Source organism: Morone saxatilis, unplaced genomic scaffold (genome assembly GCF_004916995.1).
Source record: "Morone saxatilis isolate NCDOM2014 unplaced genomic scaffold, NCSU_SB_2.0 Contig15, whole genome shotgun sequence".
NCBI classification, from domain to species: Eukaryota; Metazoa; Chordata; class Actinopteri; family Moronidae; genus Morone; species Morone saxatilis.
In genome coordinates, this window is record NW_023339707.1 from 22,834,799 (window position 1) to 22,852,953 (window position 18,155).

General features: G+C 40.6%; 1 protein-coding gene across 1 annotated transcript in view; it reads left to right on the forward strand.

The window, feature by feature from the left end:
- The window catches only part of plekhg5b (pleckstrin homology domain containing, family G (with RhoGef domain) member 5b), a 61,077-nt gene that overhangs the window by 31,949 nt on the left and 10,973 nt on the right, over positions 1 to 18,155 (forward strand). The window contains exons 3-8 of the mRNA XM_035655998.1: positions 859 to 1,000; positions 2,143 to 2,242; positions 2,483 to 2,543; positions 2,962 to 3,053; positions 3,146 to 3,282; positions 5,780 to 6,170. Coding sequence (XP_035511891.1) covers positions 859 to 1,000; positions 2,143 to 2,242; positions 2,483 to 2,543; positions 2,962 to 3,053; positions 3,146 to 3,282; positions 5,780 to 6,170 — 923 coding nt within the window. The remainder of the gene's footprint in view (positions 1 to 858; positions 1,001 to 2,142; positions 2,243 to 2,482; positions 2,544 to 2,961; positions 3,054 to 3,145; positions 3,283 to 5,779; positions 6,171 to 18,155) is intronic.

Sequence of the window (18,155 nt, forward strand, 5' to 3'; positions counted from 1 at the left end):
GTGTTATAACAATATAATTACTCAAGACAGGCCTACATAACAGCATATTGTCAGGGGTGCATATCCTCATAGCCTGTCGTCGTTGTACTTGAAACGCTTACATTCCTCTACAAGCTTGCTCCTCAAACCAAACCAGTTGTGCCATACACACACACTCACATGCACAGACACGCTGCTCCTCCTGAGTACATGGAAACAATGACAGGAAGTACATTAGCGGGACCTCCATTGTATCTCCCCATACATCCTCACTTCCTGAGTCGGGTGTGGGTGATGGCGAGGGGGGAGGGGGTGCAGGGTGGAATGAGGAGAAGTAGAAGAGCCCTCTCTGGTGCCACCGGGCCCACTGGTGAGGTGAGAGAGAGAGAGCAATGGGGGGGGGGTCGGATCTGTCTGGGCAGAGACGGAGAGATCCTTAATCCTGCAGCCTTCTGCTGCCTGTCACCCGTCTTGGAAGCCTCCCGGTTGCTGACCTGTGGTCAGTCTCATTGTTTCACCCTTAAGGATACAATTTTGGATTATGTAAGGGTAAGCTGGTCCCAGATCAGCACACAAGGTGAAAAACTAACTTTTAAGTCAATTAGTTGTCATCCCACAGAGGGGGTACAGATGGTGGGAAGGTGGGAGTCACCAAACCTCAGGAATGCCCATAGCTGCCTCAGCGGTCATTTAATTGTGGCAGAAACAATAGTCAGGCAGGGAGCTGTTTATATTAAATGTGTGTGACTGTTTTACCCTTTCCAGCTCGGTCTTTCAAAATGTTATTGTATTTTAATGCAGGGACCTTGTGTCCTTGGCCGTTGACTGACTTTCTCTTGTCCTCCTTTGCCCTCTGTATCTCCCTGTGTCTGCTTTTAGGTTTGCCACCACCCGGACTGCCTAGACCTGAATAACAAAAGCCCCCTTCACCTGTGTGAGTCATGTGACTCACGCTGCCATTCAGAGAACACAGACAACATGCACTTTGACCGGCACCCCCGATTTGACTTACAACCTCAAGGTAAACTTGGAGTATTTCTTTATTTGGTGTTCTCCCTTTTACAGTGATGTCATGCGCATTGCCTCATTACAGGATTACACTAAATAAATAAATAAATATAAAGGACAAGGTTTTATTGTTGTCTAAATAAGGCAAAACATGTAAAACATCTTTCTTTACCATATATTACTTGAGTTTATGGTTTCTGTAATTATTCTATATATGTGTGAAAAATTAACAAGAGTAATTAAAGTCTCATTCTCGACTGTTATTAAAGGGTTGGTCCATCCAAATAACTTATATTCTTAAATTATCCTGATTTTCACATCATTTCGTTCAACCTAACATTATGTCGAAGTAGCGATTAACTTTACATTTTCCTGCACAAACAATGACATTTTCACAGTTTAGGAGTTGTTTAAGTTACTTACAGCAACCTGTACAGCTGTATTGATTTCATCCACGTTTTTAGCCATTTTTGTGACTATTTTTACTATTTCTATTTCTGTCTCTATTGGATATATATAACTATATATAGGAAGCAGGATAGCTGTAGTCCACTTAGAGGAGGTCCTGCTATTGTGTCTGCTGGTTTACTGACTCTGTTACTGGGGACACTCGATGGAACTGAGCCATCGTTACTGTTATTAAGTCCACCTGTGTTTTTCGAGCTTCAAGTCAAAATGTCTGCTGGGCAACCAGTCCATTTTAGAGGTCTCGAACAAGGCCGGTGCTAACTAGCCATATGCAGAGTATTTTAGATGTTTTGACCCTGGTGATATCCATCTAGGAGATTTTTGCCTTCAACCCAACACAGTGGAGATACATTTAATTTCATTTAGAGCATAAAAGTTTGCCATATTGGCCCTTATCAGCTACTGTTTACAGTGTACCCATTGATGTACAGACAACTGGTACTGGATTACTTTGATCACGATCAACTTCTGGTCCAGAGTAACAAAGACACTGATTCTGGAAAGAGGGAAATCTCAGAGACGAATATATCAGGACAAATTAAAGCAAAACTATCATCATCAAACATGGTTCGATACCACAAGAGAGGCAGGGGAGAAAATCTGTCTCTTTTTTTAAATTTAAAGTTTGATATTGTCTTAGTTGTGATCCTACAGAAGGAATGACTGCTGTGTTTTTTTGACCTTTAGCCTCCATCCTGGCTCGGAACGTGTCCACACGCTCCTGTCCCCCGCGCACCAGCCCCCCCTCGGACCTAGAGGAAGAGGATGAGGGGAGCAGTGACCGCGGGTCGGTAACCCCTCCGTTATATCATGCTAGTGTTCATGTATTCTTGCATGTCTGTGGAGCTCTTGTCTTTTCACACTGGAGGATAAGTTGAAGCCATGAAATGTGTGTCTGCTGACAGAGATTTCGATCACTTCTTTCTGAGTCTCCATGGTCACATTAAACGGGCCGTTTTTCATGTTGGCTTCCTTTGAGGAAGGGCTATACAAAAGGTATGATAATGTGTATGTAACTGTTTTGCAGGGAGCGTAAAACAGGGGGGATGAAGTTGGTGAAAAAGAAGCCACGGAGACGACACACTGATGTAAGTAATCATACAGACACATGCGCTGCAGTGTGCTACATAAAAAGCCCCCCCTCCCTCTATGAAACCACAGTTTTATTTCTGTTCCTGGAAAGAGTCTACAGCTTCATCGCCTGAGAGGCTTTACGAGATTTTACTTTTTTGGGGAGAACTGGGTTTGTCTCTTGTTTTTCTGAGTTATTTGTAGAAGCATGTGTATGTTACAAGAAGAGAGTTGCGCAATACGAAGCAGACTCCATTATTCTCTGCAACAATGATATAACATAATGGTATCTCCCAGGCTGCTCTTTGTCTTAGTGTAGTGAGAAGGAGCCCCCCTGTGGATCTGCTAAGAGCTCATACAGCACGAGCGTGGGGCGGGCTAGCAGAGCTGCAGCCCCACCTGTGTAAACTAACAGTGTGTCTGTTCCCCCTACAGGACCCCAGTAAGGAGTGCTTCAGCCTTAAGTTTGATCTCAACGTGGACATAAACACAGAAATTGTACCAGCAATGAAAAAGAAAACCTTGAGGTAAGAGGAGAGGAAGAGCGGCATCACAGAATGTATTGCTTGTTTGATATGAACCATAATTAACAGCTTCTTGTTTGTATCTGTGTTACCAGAGAGGTTTTAGCTCCAGTGTTTGAGAGGAACGGCATTGAGCTGTCCCGGGTCGACTTGTTCCTGGATCAGTCCAACACGCCGCTGTCCCTCAACTTTGAGGCCTACCGTTTTGGAGGGCACTACCTCAAAGTCAAAGGTAAAAAACACCACGACCCAATGACGAATTTTAGCTCAGAATCAAACCCACCTAGCAATGATGCCCTATCGTCTGTCTGCTTGTGACCCTCTCTTAGGCGTTGAACAATAAGATTGCATTTGAATGCTCTGAGCTTTTGCACTGGCAAAATGAAAGAAAAGTGACACAGCAGAAAATTACAATATGTATTTTGAGGCGTTCCTGCTTGAAGGCACAAAATATGGGAGGAAGGGAGGATCTAGATTAGAAATTCAAGCTTGATTAGTCACTGAAGACTTCCCACAGACGAAACTACGTCTGAAATGTCGTCCGATGTGAGATGTGAGACTTCAGACCAGTTAAAAGGTTTCACATAAAAATCTCCCAGATTAACTTCTGAACTCATCCAGCCACTGTTCTTTTTACTGAGGTGACAGCATTCCCTCACTACATATACAGCTACCAAGAGTGAGCTCACAGTTAATAACCAATATGTCAAGTGCAGCAGCAGAAAACACGTTCTTTTGCACTCCGTTACTTTCCAGACATAATCAACATCTGTCAAAACATCCCAGCATCAGATCTCATTTAGCTGCATGTTATGCAAATCAGATGGACTGCAGCTGCACTCATTTACATTTTCAGTCTTAGTAAAGATTTTGGCGGTGTAAAATCATTATTACAATTACACATTGGGTATCTACTAGATTAGGTAGTAGATATGCCCAATTGTCTTTTTCCTGTAAATCACCCGTTGTGATCACTTTTTGCATCACAAATGTAATTTTCACTGAAAAAAATCCTGATGATGTGATTTGAATTTGTTGGGGTCTGTACCAAAGAAATTTTTTCTCTTACATCCAAGGTTTGTAGGCCAGAACTATCTCCTCAGAACTACAGTATTTCATTATCATGCTGTTTTGTTGCAACTTTTTCCTTTAACAAAAAACTGCAGCTTCTGTGATTTGGATATTGCACTTGAAATTTCCATAATATTTCGATTAATTGTGCAGCTCTAATTACCACTGTTATTTAATGTCATTAAAAATTACAACACTGTTTGTAGCGGTTGGATGATATTCAGTCATAATTATCACTCAGTTTTTGATCATTATGAAAGGACCATTGACAAACTTGTAAAATATATTGTAATACCAACAATAGAACGTGTTGATCTTTGACTTTCATTATTCTATTAAGTCTCATACGTTGCAGTCATGGTTTATTTTAGACGTCACACTATTCTTATCTGTGTGCCTTTAACAATGACTAAGCAGGACAGATGGCGTAGGCCAGTTTCCTCTCACACCCGTGTTTCTGACTAGGAGGAAAAAGGAGTGGACTGTATCCTTTAAAAGTGATCAAACCTACAAGGGAAAAAAACCTTCACCGTTCTGCTCAATCTTGTTCCAGAAGTGTCATTAAGGGCCCCTTGAATCTTAATAACTCTGCAGCAGTTTGATGACTCTGCCAGCTTTCTTTCCCTTGATGCCTCAGTGGAAACTGGCAATGGTGCCTCTTCCCTACGACCACTGCAGTTACACTTGTTGCAGTCTCTCGATCAAAAGCCCGTTTAATCCTTCCATAAAAGAGATCCTATGCCATGACTAATTGCTATTCTTTTGAAATTGTCACCGTCCCGACTCGCACCTCTTGACCGCAGTCTGGAGTTACACATATAGTCTGGAACACAGGGGTCGGGGGCAAACAGTCCACAGCTGTTTAATCACGTGGTTGGAAGGTTAAAATGGTTTTCGTAAAGAATGCGACTCGATATTGTTCCGCTTTTTTTTGTTTGTTTTTATACTATTGCAATCAAATCTCTATTTTTCCTAAGCTTTAACACATATTAAAGTGGCTATAATCAGTATTTTTATATTAACAATGGATCCCATAACATTACATGGAGCCTTTCTTGTTTCGGTTCACTCTCATCGCTCTCATAGCTTTGTTCTTGTGTGCAGCAGGCAGACAAAGTTAGCAACTAGCTGGTGAACATAGTATATAGATATAGATCAATAAAAAAAATAAAAAAACACTAAGTTAAAATACGATGAATATTGGACCTTAATTCACCAAACCTGACTCAGAATGAATGCTTATGTTGCTTTGTGTCTGCTGGATGTTTTATTGGACAACTGCTACAAGTATAACAAGTTTGCCAAATTAACTTAAAAGTTAAAGATAATTCAGTTGTCCCGAAGTGACCGTTACAAGTTTAATTTAAGTGCAAATTTTTCCTGCTTTGTTGGTATCCCTTCTATGATGTTTACGAGGGCCTGTTAACGGATTTAACTTCAAGAAAAAACAATGAGCCTAATACTTTGGGTGTGGTGCTCAGTTCAAAATGACTCAAAACTGAAAAAAAGACTGGACTTGAAAAGAAAGCACATTGACCTCAGTGGCTTCCTCTGCATTGGAAAAATAAACATATAGTGATCTAAGGGCTGTGCAGGTTTTTAGTTTTACAGGATTCCCTTTCCCAGACGGCTCAACCACTTGTTTTGTTTTCATTTAGCACGGCTGGGTGATGAGCTGAAGGTGGAGCAGAGTGTGAAGGACCTGCGCTCGCTCAGTCTGCCCAACATGAAGGCCTCTGCATGCCAGAGCCCCTACATCCTCGCCCCGGCCAGCGAGAAGGTGGAGCATGGATCTCTGGGGCGCAAAGAAAGCGTTGATCTGTTGGTGAGTTGCATAGGACCGAACGGGACCGTAGTTTCATCTCACGGTGGTTACATTTCATGTGACACTCCAGCTCATAATAATAATACGAAACTGTCTCTCAGACTCATCAAACCAAAATACACCACCCCTTTAAACCAGACAGACACACCCAGTGACTCTTACTGCTTCGCCACACCCTTTACTATTTTCCATAACTTCACCTTTTCTCCCAGCAGTCCCATGATGCCCTGAGACAGCGCAATATCTCATGGTAATCCCATCATGACCTCATCGTATTACATTACCTTTATCTGCTCAGCAGAACCCTGGGAATGTATTTTTGGATTTCCGCTTCAGTCTACCGGTTGGGTGTTTGTCTTTGTGTGTGCACACTCGTGTATGTGCATGCCAGCCGGCTCGGTGCTGCCGACTGATCCCTTGAGTCCCATATGATGATGAGTTCACTCTGGAACACTCTGTGCCACTTCAGCACTTCCTGCAGCTACAGGAAGTGGTTTGTTACTGATGAGAGATGCTGGGAGGGTGACTGAGGCCTGCAGGATCCTGATCCACTTGGCTGCCAAACATGGAGCATTAAAATAGGGCAGACAGTCATGAGGTTCATGTTGTTGCATATGCTGTAGCCACTCTGTGACATGGGAGTTCTTAAGGGTGGTGAAGGTGACTTTCAGCATGCCACAGACACATTGACCATTCTTTAGCCCTAGAGCTGCAACCAACAGTTATTTTTATGATCGTTTTCTTTCATTTCGATCTATTGCTTTTTTTTTAAAATGGCACTAAATGGTGAAAAACATTTCCAAGAGCCCAAGGTGACAAATTGAATGTGTGTCAATCTTTGCATTCTCATATAGCGCATATTCAGTTTACACTAATAACGGCATCAGATTAACTACCCGAAATATTAATTATATGAAACAATGGGACCCTGATTTCAGAGAAAAGTATGCTTCTCTTTAACTGTCGATTGTGTGGTTGAAGTGACCGTTGCTAGGAGATTTCATCAGCTGTAGCTAGCTAGCTAATTAAGCTAATGTTAGCTCAGTTAGATGGTTGGAAACGCTGTCTCCTGCTGACTTACTAATGTCTCCTGCTAACTGATTTTCGTTAATGGCTACACATATGATATTGTGCTAGGGGACTGAAGCTAAAGCTAACATGTCCCCATTCGAAGTAACCTTAGCCTTAGCAGGATTGTTCCTGTATTGGCAGTGTAGAGCTAGTCAGGCCTATATGATAAGGAAAAATGTAACATAACTTGAATAAAGGGCAGGACAGAGCCAGTTATGTTAACCTAAACTCTTAAAGTATGCTCAAACACAGTGGGGAAATACTTCAGAGTGGATGTGTTAGTCATGAATGGGGCCTTTTTTTAAACAAAGGCCTAGTTATGGTTGCTAACCTATGATTGGACTTTCCCTGTTTGGGAGAGAAAAGTCAAACGACATTCAATTTACAGAGATATGGAACTTCTAATTCAAGATGATGGAACTGGGAAATGTTTGATATTTTGCTTATTAAATCAGTTATATGAGAATTTTTGTCAATTAATATAGTTCTTTCAGCTCTGTTTACAACAGTACAGGTTTGCATGCTCGCTGGCTTGGCTTACTCTACAACGGTAAAACAATTCAGCAGCTGAATATTCGACAAACAATATCACTGAAAAATCAACAACTGAAGCAGCTTCCTCCACAGACAGTACTGAACAAAGTGGTTGCTCAGCAACATCTGCTCCAATAGGAGCAGTGATTCTAGTCCGGCCCAATAATATTTACATGAAGAGTTGCACTGTCACTGCTTTGTATTAATGCCAGATGTTTAACAGTTGCTCAAAGTTGAATCATCATATTACTGTCATCCATGTGCCCTCTAGTAGCATGAGTGCATTTCCTGTTAGGGAGCACAAAGAGACTGATACTACCGCTTTGGTAGGAAATATGCAGTAAAAAGCAGTATTGATACTTTTTTTTGTTAAAAGCAGCTTTAGTACTTTCTCGTAAAAAAGAGAAATATGTAATGTCTACATACCCTGTAGCATTAGTGATAAACTGCACTGTGCTGGAGTTTTCATTGTGTCACTGCAGACCTCAAAGTGTATTCTCATTTTAGGCGTTTCGTCAGGTTTAAGCACTTAGCTTGTGAGCTGCCCCTATTAAGTGCTTGAAACAAGTCATTGGTTGTTAAACTCCCTCGAGGCAAGTCTAGACCCACTTACAGGTGAGTTCGATGGTGTGTGTGTGTGTGTGTGTGTGTGTGTGTGTGAATGTGCACACACTGTAAACAGATGAGTCTTGATGTCATCGTTGCTTTAGGCGGGGAAACAGGTAGTGGCTCGGTTGAAGCATTTTAAAGCCATCTGTGGCGATAAGTCACTAAGGTTAGTCATCCGGCCGAGACATAAACACTGGAGGTTGCTGAGGAAAGCACAGTTTTAGTCATACAGTGTGTGTGAGCTCCTTTTGCTGGGTGGAATTGCTGTATTTTCTTTTCTTTGTGACATCAAGCTACTGACAGTGTAATTCCTTTCAGAGATTGTTGCCAGAGAATTTCAAAGTCCCCACACTGCAGGTAATGGCTTGTCAGTTTTATTGGCTGTGAATGTGGAAAGAGTGATGTGAGAGATAAAATCAACTGTAGTGCAAGGCCTCAGGGGGGCAGTAATGAGCTGCTGCTGATAGTCTGATGAAAGCTGGTGCATCTGTTTGATATCTGGCAAACACACTGAGCCTCTGACTGTTAGTGTTGTTGGATTAATAGATAAGTCAAACAGAAAATTCATTTGGAACAACTTTGATTATTCGATTAATCATTTAAATCATTTTTTTTCATGTTTTTGTGTTTGTAAAAGCAGGATTTTGTGACATTGGAAGCCAATTGTGGTCCAGTATGCAACTTACTCAAGTGTTTTGTAGAAGTGCCCATTCGTCTGGAATGAACTTTTTAGTGAAGTAAGAGACATCTTGCGTCCAATTTTTGTATATAATTATATATTCTGGATTTTTCAGTGAGGGAGAAGGAGTGTTGTAAGTGTTTTTTAACGAGCTGTTTGACCTTTTTTGTGGAAAAATCACACAAAGCACCAATTATTACTCACAGTAGAGTATTTTTATTTCTCTTAAAATCTGTTTGGTAAGGATAATCAAATAAATCACTGTCTCCAGCTCCTTTAAATGTCAGTATTCATAGTCTTTTATGATAGTAAATATATATGTGAACTACTAATATATTTGAGTTTTTGACTGGTGGTCAGGCAAAAACAAGCATATGTCAACTTGGACTCTTGGAAAATGGCACTATGTTCTGATATTTATAGACCAAATGATAAATTGGTTCATATAGAAAATATTTAGCAGACCAATCAAAAATTTAAATAATCATGAGCTGCAGCCCTACATTTCTAATGTCTCTGTCTTTGTGAATTTATTTGGTAAGAATGGCTCATAAATTATTTAAATAGTGGCCTCTTGCCATAGAACTCAAGCCCATTGAAGTCTATTAATACTTTTTGTCTTTAACAGACTCAACAGCAAAAACCCTGTGATCCATTTTGGGTTCCGGCCCATATTTTATGAAAGCTGCTCAGAGGACAAAAGCTCTACTCGGACACGTCTTTGAGTTTCTATGGCAGCAGCTTTGGCACTCACCATAAAACACAGGCGTGCCTGCTTTTTATGGAATCAAGAGCTTTGCTCAAAGAAGTTCAGATATTTGCCTAGTGACCGGATTCACGGCCTGGCATGGCAGCGGCTTGTGCCAGGCTTCAGAGGAAATGCAGCCAAGTCCTGTCCTTTTCTGTACAGAGTTACTCTTTTGTTTCAATGAGGTATTTCAAGTTTATTATTGCGTGCATGCTACATTTTATAGGCTCTGGCAGGATTACGATACGCTGCAGAGAGCTTTGATGATCCAGATTGATTATTTTACAACGGGGAGCCTCGGCCAAGCTTTCTGATTGGTCGAAGACGCATTCCAACCTCGCTGATAGTTCCCAACCTGTCTGTGCCTCACACTTATTGCACCGGTCGTAAAAAATACATCCTTTCACACACTTACAATATCAGCAGTGTATCCAATCACCTTTGATATTGACCTAAAATAAGTTAAACTTTTAACCTGTGCAATTAGAAAAAACACACATTTATAACAGTGAAGAAAAATTCTGCACATTACATTTCATTTCATTTTATGTTAAGTGAATGATTCATTCAGTAATCATGTTTTGCTGCAGGGTTAATGCGACCAGCTGCAGTCACATAACAACAAAACTAAAACTAAATCTAAAAGTTGGGATCCCCCTTCTGTTTGGCATGTCGAGGTTACTGATCGTCAGGGTCAGGGTCAGGGTCAGGATGTTTTGGTCTATCTGCAACGCATTATGACGTCAGATTGGAAAAACCAAACTAAACCCTTAGAAAATGTTGACCATGCTTTTTACAGTAACACAACAGCTTCTGGACACAAAGCGTTCAGGCACTCGCTAGCCTTTCCTTTTCCTAAGAACTGAAACTGCAACTTTTACTGTGGTCATAAAGATAAGTCAACCGTCAGGGACCTTGTGATTTTCAGTAAGCATGTACAGTACATTGATCCTCGCTCTCTGTCACTTGGCCCTTCTTATATAACACGGGACCATCAGTTGCCATAGCACACTGAATACAACACTCTGCCGCTCTGTCACACTTACTGTCTCTTAGTCAGTTTAAATACATAAAACCCATGTAACTGGGTAATGTGTATTCACTTAGAGTGAGATTATTTCATCCAGAGATTGCAAATCACATTGGCCAGGATGACATTGCAGTTTGCAGTTGGATGGTTTTGACTTTCCCAGGGAGTTAATGTCAAGTAATGGATCCTCCATATGTGTGTCAGTGCTCAGTCTTCCCATAATGCACTCTACCTCTATATACTCAGTTCGAAGGCAGGGAATCAGACCTCAGTACTGAAATGTGTCTTTAACACAGAGTTTCTAAAATGTTTATGCACCAAAAGCTGCCGTTGGATTTCTCGTTGATCAGATTCATATCCACCTATCTTTAAATCAAAACATTGCAGAGTTTATTTAACCAAAATGCTCTTGAGTTTAGACAGCATTTAATATTTGATGAATTAGGCTTTTTAAAAAAACAACAACTCTAATGTTGAAAAATACTATCTTTGTTGCTATTTCGATAATTGATTAATCAGTATTTTTCAAGAAAAAATGCCAAACATTCTCCTGTTCGCTTTGAGAAAGTCAAATTTAACTTTTCAACTTTTGGTTGGAAAAAACAAGACATCGGAAGACATCACCTACAGGTCTGGAAAACTGTGATGGCCATTTTCCACTATTTTTTGACCTTTTTATAGACCAAACAAATAATTGATTAGTTGAGAAAATAATCGTCAAATGAATCGATAATGAAAATAATCATTGCTGGCAGCCTTACATCAATCAATATTTACCCAATTTTATGTATGAAAAAAATCTGTACTCTATTGCTTGTATTTAGACAACATTAAGAATTTGAGCGAACATTATGTTTGGCTTTTTTTGTAAAATAATAAAATGATTATTTTGGTATTATTACTGAAACTCATCATTAGACGCGACCATTAGTCGCAGCCCTAGTTCACACATCCAAAAACAAGCAGAGACTCCAGGCTTTGCCTCAGGGGTTGACGAAGTTTGTTATGTAATCGACAGGAGAGATAAGTACTCAGTGCTTGGGAAATATATATATTGTAGCTGACAAAAGCCCCAAAAAGCCCTCAGGGATGAAGGAACCGATGACGTAGAGAGCCCACATTTCAGCTGGAAGACAGTGAAAGGAGTGGCAAATGTCTCGTCTTCTTACTGTTTGCCAAACAGCAACACATGCATTTTCTTCACCACAGAGGGATTAAAGTCTGTTTTTAATAATATTGTATTCATGTAGCTGAGCTCATACAATGCACTCAGTGTGTTTTGTTTAGGAAGGCGGAAGATGGTGGCAGAAGTAATTGTCCTTATTTATTTCCTCTTATTGAAACTGGCTCGGTATGTTCTTTTTTTACCTGCATTACACAACTGTGGATGGTAATGTGATGTGTGGAGATTGTTCCTCAGTTCTAGCAGCCGCCTCTTCCCTCACTGTCGGCCCTGTCTGATAGCTCACAATGGGGACAATTGTCGATTAAGACAGAGGCACTTTGAATAACAATGGTTGAATCAGTGGCGGTCACACGGCGCATTTGATGTGAGGAATTGAATTGAAACATGAGTCGCTATAGTTTGTTAATAGAGTGTGAAGTGTCAATGATTGAGTTGATAAGGGGCTTTGGCATATATGTGACACTTAAAGTTTGTGTTTAAGTGTGCATGCAGTTTAATTTTCTCCCTAACATCAGTGCTAGTTTGTAAAGTAAGAACCAGGGTCTGATAATGGGAAATTTACATTATTAGAAATCATCGGGATAATTAAATTACAGCTAATAAGTGATCATTTATTTGGAATTCTTAATCCAAAACGATTGATAGGCTTTATGTTCTATGAAAGCCAAATTATGTTTGTGAAGTTTTTTAATGAAGTTTACTAGAAACAGTGTGAAGGGTCAGAACTGTTTGTTTCTATTGTGTTAACAACAGTGATGTCAGTTAGATTTGGTTATATTGGACCTATGGAATATTAAATCATCCATCTTTGCCCACTACATCTCAGCCTTTCGTACCCTCAGGTGTGGAAAAACTACAGGTCACGAACCTCTTAAAAAATGCAAAATTATCGGTTATCTTATCGATATCGGCCACGAGAAGCAGGTTATCGTATCGGCTGAAAAAAATAAACCATATAATGCATCCCACGTGAGATCTGCCTGAAAAGTATATCTCATTGTATTTAATGTGAAATAATAATATATTTACATGTGAGTTACAGCATAATACAATGTACATTATTCATATGTTTGTATATATTGAATCGACTAGTCAATAATCAATAAATTTGCAACTATTTTAAAGGTCATTTAAAATCAGTTTATAGTTTCAGTCTTTTGTCAAAAAAAAAATTAAAAATCATAATATTTCCTGATTTCATCTTTTCCAATCTGGGAATTTGATATTTTTCTCAGTTTTATATTGTTGTATACAGACATTACAGATATTGTTGGTTGTTTGAAGAGGTTTACTTTGCTATTTTTTGATAAATAATTCGATTAAAAATTATAATCCGATTAATTAATAGTGAAAAAATAAGTTGCGACCCTAAAGTATTGTAAGAGCAGTAAAGTATTTCTTAAACACTCAATGATGATTTTTTTGGACATTTTATATGTTGCTAACAAACAATTACCCACTCCTGCCCATGTTGTTGTTGCGATCTAATATTAGAATAATTTCTTTCTAACTGTAGAATCCAGCTCGTCCAGTCCAGTGCGTGTGTGTGTGAGGAATTGACTCATGTGTTTGGTACCATTCTCTAATGAAACTAATTATAAAAGGTGTTGTGAGACTATTATTTATTCCCCTTATGGTGTGGGAGGAGCTACATGCTGAGAAGGAGGTATGTGTGTGTCTGTGCCAGAAAGGTGTGTGTGTGTGTGTGTGTGTTGGAAAGACAAAGAACTTCCCCTGATGCCTAAAGGTGGAGATTACTGCAGGGTGAACACACACCTTTATGATTGTTGTTTGTGTGACTGTTGGTCTGCAGTACACAGTACCTGCTGGATCAGGTAGGCAGTCAGACGCACAAAGGAAAGTAGCTGTGATGCTCCACTCTGCTCTGCACTTTTGTCTGGACTGTGATTTCCTGGAAATAGATTTTTCTTGACCTTTGGAATTGGCCCTTTTTTTTGGTTTACTCAGACCTTCTTGTTAACTGAGGTTCAGGGGATTTTCTTTTGTTTTCCTGTGGAAAATGGTCCGTTTTGGTCGCCTGACATCCTGGCACAGCTGGGATCTGCTGCATGTGGACTCAGAGATTCCTGAGTCACCTTCTCCTGACACGAAACCGACATCAACTGAGGTGAGATGTTTGCTGACACGTCTGTGTGCAGTGCTGACACTGAGGATGCAGTGATGAGATGTCCTTTCTCGCTGCTTCTGTAGAATGTAGCAATAATGTTTTATACAATTATTAGTCTATTATTGATCGACATTTCTTGATTCAAGCTTCCCAAATGTGAAGATTTGATGCTTTTGTCTCTCATATATGATAGTAAACTTTAATATATTTGGGATTTTGGCTGTTGGTCAGATAATGTGTTAATATGTTTAAGCTTGATTCATTTTTAGCTTAATGTAATGTCATATACAGTTAAGTTAGTGTGTGATTGTGTATTGGGCTGAGTGTGATGGTGGCTAGGATCTCATTACATTAGCCGTTTGAATGATGGGGGTGAGGTAACTGGAGCATTGTTTTGACAACTCTCATCTCTCACCTCAGGCTGGAGCTTTTTCACTATTGTGGTGGCCATCAGGTCTTGATTATTGGAAATGAAATGGCCTTGAAGCACGCAGCATGTGTTGACCACCGGGGGTTTCTTTTAGTTTCCATTTCCTGGTTGTGTGTTTGTGTGTGTGCGCCAGTGTTGGTGTGTGTCCAGGCTTTCAGGAAGGTCAGTGTCCTACTGTTTTCCCATCATTAATCAACCCACCTGATCAAGGGGAGTTGTTATCAGTTGACTAACATAAAGGCAGTAGCAGCTAGCAGAAAGAGAAGTGGGGGGGTGGGGGTCTCTGTGCTCTGTTTCTCTTTCTTTGTCGCTACGTTATTTTAATACAATCCCTTCCCATTTAAAGATTTTCTCCTTTCCAGGCCAAGGTTAATGCCACAAACCACTGTGATAAGATAAGGGGACACAAGACTTGATATCGTTAACCTGACCGGCCCCCTGCACAAGTCGCAGTTCTCACATCGAGTAGCTCTGTAAAGGGAGATCAGGGTCTGCCCTCTGTCCTGACTGACGGGTTTACACAGGAGGCACAAGGGAAACCTTGTAAACATAATTAGTTAGGCAGACACGACTAGAGCGGCTTAGTGTTTACTGTGAGGGTATATTTGCTTTAGCTGAAGTAAATTGTTGCAGCATTATTACCTGCAGGGATATAACCAACTCCGATTCAAATTACTAGACTGTTTAAGAGCTGCAACTAACAATTATTTTCACTTATCTATTAATGTTATTTTCCGGGTTAATCATTTGCATTGTCAAATACATTGTAAAGAATGATCACAATGAGACTCCTTCAAGGAGCTTGTTGTGTCTGACCAACTGTCCAAAAGATATTCAGTTTGCTAATATATTAAACAGACAAAAGCTGGAACCGCCATTAGACAACCAAAATAACACACACATTATCAAAATAGATGCAGACAAATTTCCTGTCGATCAGCTGAATAGTTTTCACCTCTACAATGTTTTTGTGTGCTCCTAGAGGAGGCGGTGTGCCTGTGCTTATCTACTGGGCATAAGCAGCCTATCAAATGTGCTGAAACATGCAAGTAAACAAAGGGAATTTCCCGTTTGGCCATTATCGGGGCATTTACTTTCCTTGTTTTGGCCAACTGGCATGGCATTGTTCAAAGGTCTCCAGGCAAAACAGTGATTTGAGATAGCGCAAAGAATAGTGGACCAACTTCAAATAAGAGTAAAGAATGAAGCGTTCCCATTTGTTTACAGCCTATAATTGTCTTGGTTTTTATTGGGTTTGCTTGGAATGAAAGCTAATCTAGCACTAAATGGGGGGGAAATAGCTGATACCAGAATATACAAGTGGAATTCAAATATGTATTCAACATAAGTAAGTGGGTTAGTTTATTTCGACTTGTGAGCAGCCTGTTGAGTCTGACCTAAAGAGCATTTGGCAGCTTGAAGCACCAGGATGTGCGTTTGGATCAGGGAGCTCCCTACAAGCTGTCACACTGACTCCACCTCCAAATATTCAGATCAGCCTTCCCTTCCCCTGTTTTTTTTTGGCCCCGGCCCTCCCTCCTCTTTCCTGCCCGACACAATGAGGCAAGATCCTCCTGGTTGCTATGACTTCAAGCCAGTGTCTGTATGAAATGCAACCACTGACTGTTTGGACAGCAGGACAGAACAGAGATACGTCCCCGGTTCAAAGAGAAGCTGCTGTCGGGCACGGCAGGACGCGGCGGCCAGACACCACGCTCACTGAGCAACCCGGACCCTGTCAGCTGGAACGGGGACGCTTCGTGGGCTGAGTGAAAGTTCAACGCAAGCCTCTTGATGGGGGAATAACGTGGCAGTGTTACAGTTGTCACTCAGCTTCTCTGGACTGATTTGGCATCTTAAGTCGGGACAGCAAGGACGGCGTGGATGTGCTTGTTTCACGGTGGAAGGGGAAAGAGAGAGAGAAGAGGAGAGGCTAGAAGTTGAGAGAGCGCAGCAGCTGGCTCCAGAATGGGCTGCGATCCATGAATCCAATTGAAGGATTAGGATGGTTTTTGTTACTTTTGACATGCCTCTGGCTTCAATGGTGAGCACTGTTAATATGGTGGGAAACTGCTGGTAGCTTCTATCCCTGTGTCCTTTTAATTACAACCTCCTGGCCTTGTCTTTGAGAAACTAGTTTCTTCTTAAAGTTATGTTCAAGATGTTTGCGATCTTTAACTGTAACTGCAGTATATTTGTTTCTAAGTGTGTCAGATTTCTTTTTATATGTTATGCTGAAGCTTCTTTTTAGAAAAGCTCCAATATTTGTTATTTTCTCTGTCTTTATTACACCTATAACACACGCGAACACAGACTAAACTAACCGGGTTTGAGCTTTCCCAGCGGTGTGCTGTCAGTAGCACTGGGTGCAGACTTTCCTTGTTTGTCCACGGAGACTGAACACTTCCTGACACCTGTGTCCTTGACCAGTTGGCCCTGATTTTCCCCCTAACTGGGTCCTGGCTTGTTTCCCTTTCACTAAAAGCTCTAAATTTAAGCCATTTTCCCTTTCACTCCAGCTTTTTGTTTTAAAGCCAACATGTCTATTTGCAGTTAGGTCACTCTCCTCTGTGGTAATCATTTAAAAAAAAGATAAAAGGACTGAAATCTGTTTTAAAACCTGCAGGACCCCCCACTCAGATTTACTATCTTGTTACACAACTCTGTATAGGCCACTCATGTGCCTTTACTCTAGTTAAGTGGCTTCACAAAGACCTGTGGGTGCTCTTCCTAAAATGGGAACATGTGCAATGCAGAACAGTTTGACTAGAACTATTCATAATATTTACATTTAATTCTGTTACATATACATGCCACAAACCTATATACTGTGATAAGTCTTTATCTGCAGTGTAATGGATGCTGTTTACGTCTAGTAGCTGGGATGCACAACTTCATCCAGTCTGCTCGTTCGTGCAGTTTGTCTCCATTAATTCGAAGCTTGACTGTCTGTGCTCCTGTTTTTGTCGCCCAGTTTTACAGTTTTAGTTTGAGTTCCTCAATAAAAGTTCTCTTCTTCCTGTCCAGCCTCTATAAATCATATGATGGAAGAGAGGGGTTGGTAAAAGTCTGAGAGGAGGACTACAGGCCTGGAAAAGTTACAGCAAACTCGGTTACAAAGTTACAAAAACTTGTAACTGCTAAAAGATGCTACAATTGGCAGTTAATCAAAGACAAAGAGAGTAAAAAGAAAGTAAAGGAGAGTCCTTAGTACAGTGTTGATCATAAAGTATGAGGTCTCTATCCACAAAAACTAAACGTTTGCCGGTCTTGGGCAGAACTGCTGCATATGTTAAAAAAAGTTGCATAATACACTTTATGGTGACTCAGAGAGAGATAGATAGAGATATAGATATATATTATTATAATATGAGAGCTGAGTTTAAATGAAAAAAAAAATCTGGGGGTGTGGAGTTAAGAAAGTAGTAAACCTAAGCAGATCTCTGTAGCCCGATCATTGCTGAAGCACAGCAGCTCGAGGTAGGAGATAACACACCCGAATCTACTTTTGGAGGTTGATCTCTCTGATTTCTCGATTTTTGACCCTTCCTGTTTGTGTCGATCAGAAGCTCAGCAGTGTAGGAGTCCATCGGCGGATGATCTCTGTGGTTAGTGTATTAATGACACAGCAGTGTATATTTTCTTAGATAATCACTCATTTTAAAAGCACTGTAACAACTTTCATGACGTGTTATTTACCGTATTGAGATAAATGTTTGCTTTTGGGGGGGTTTGAGGACCACTTCTCATAGGCTGGGAAAAGGTGTTTTGATAGCTTTGTGTGTGTGTGTGTG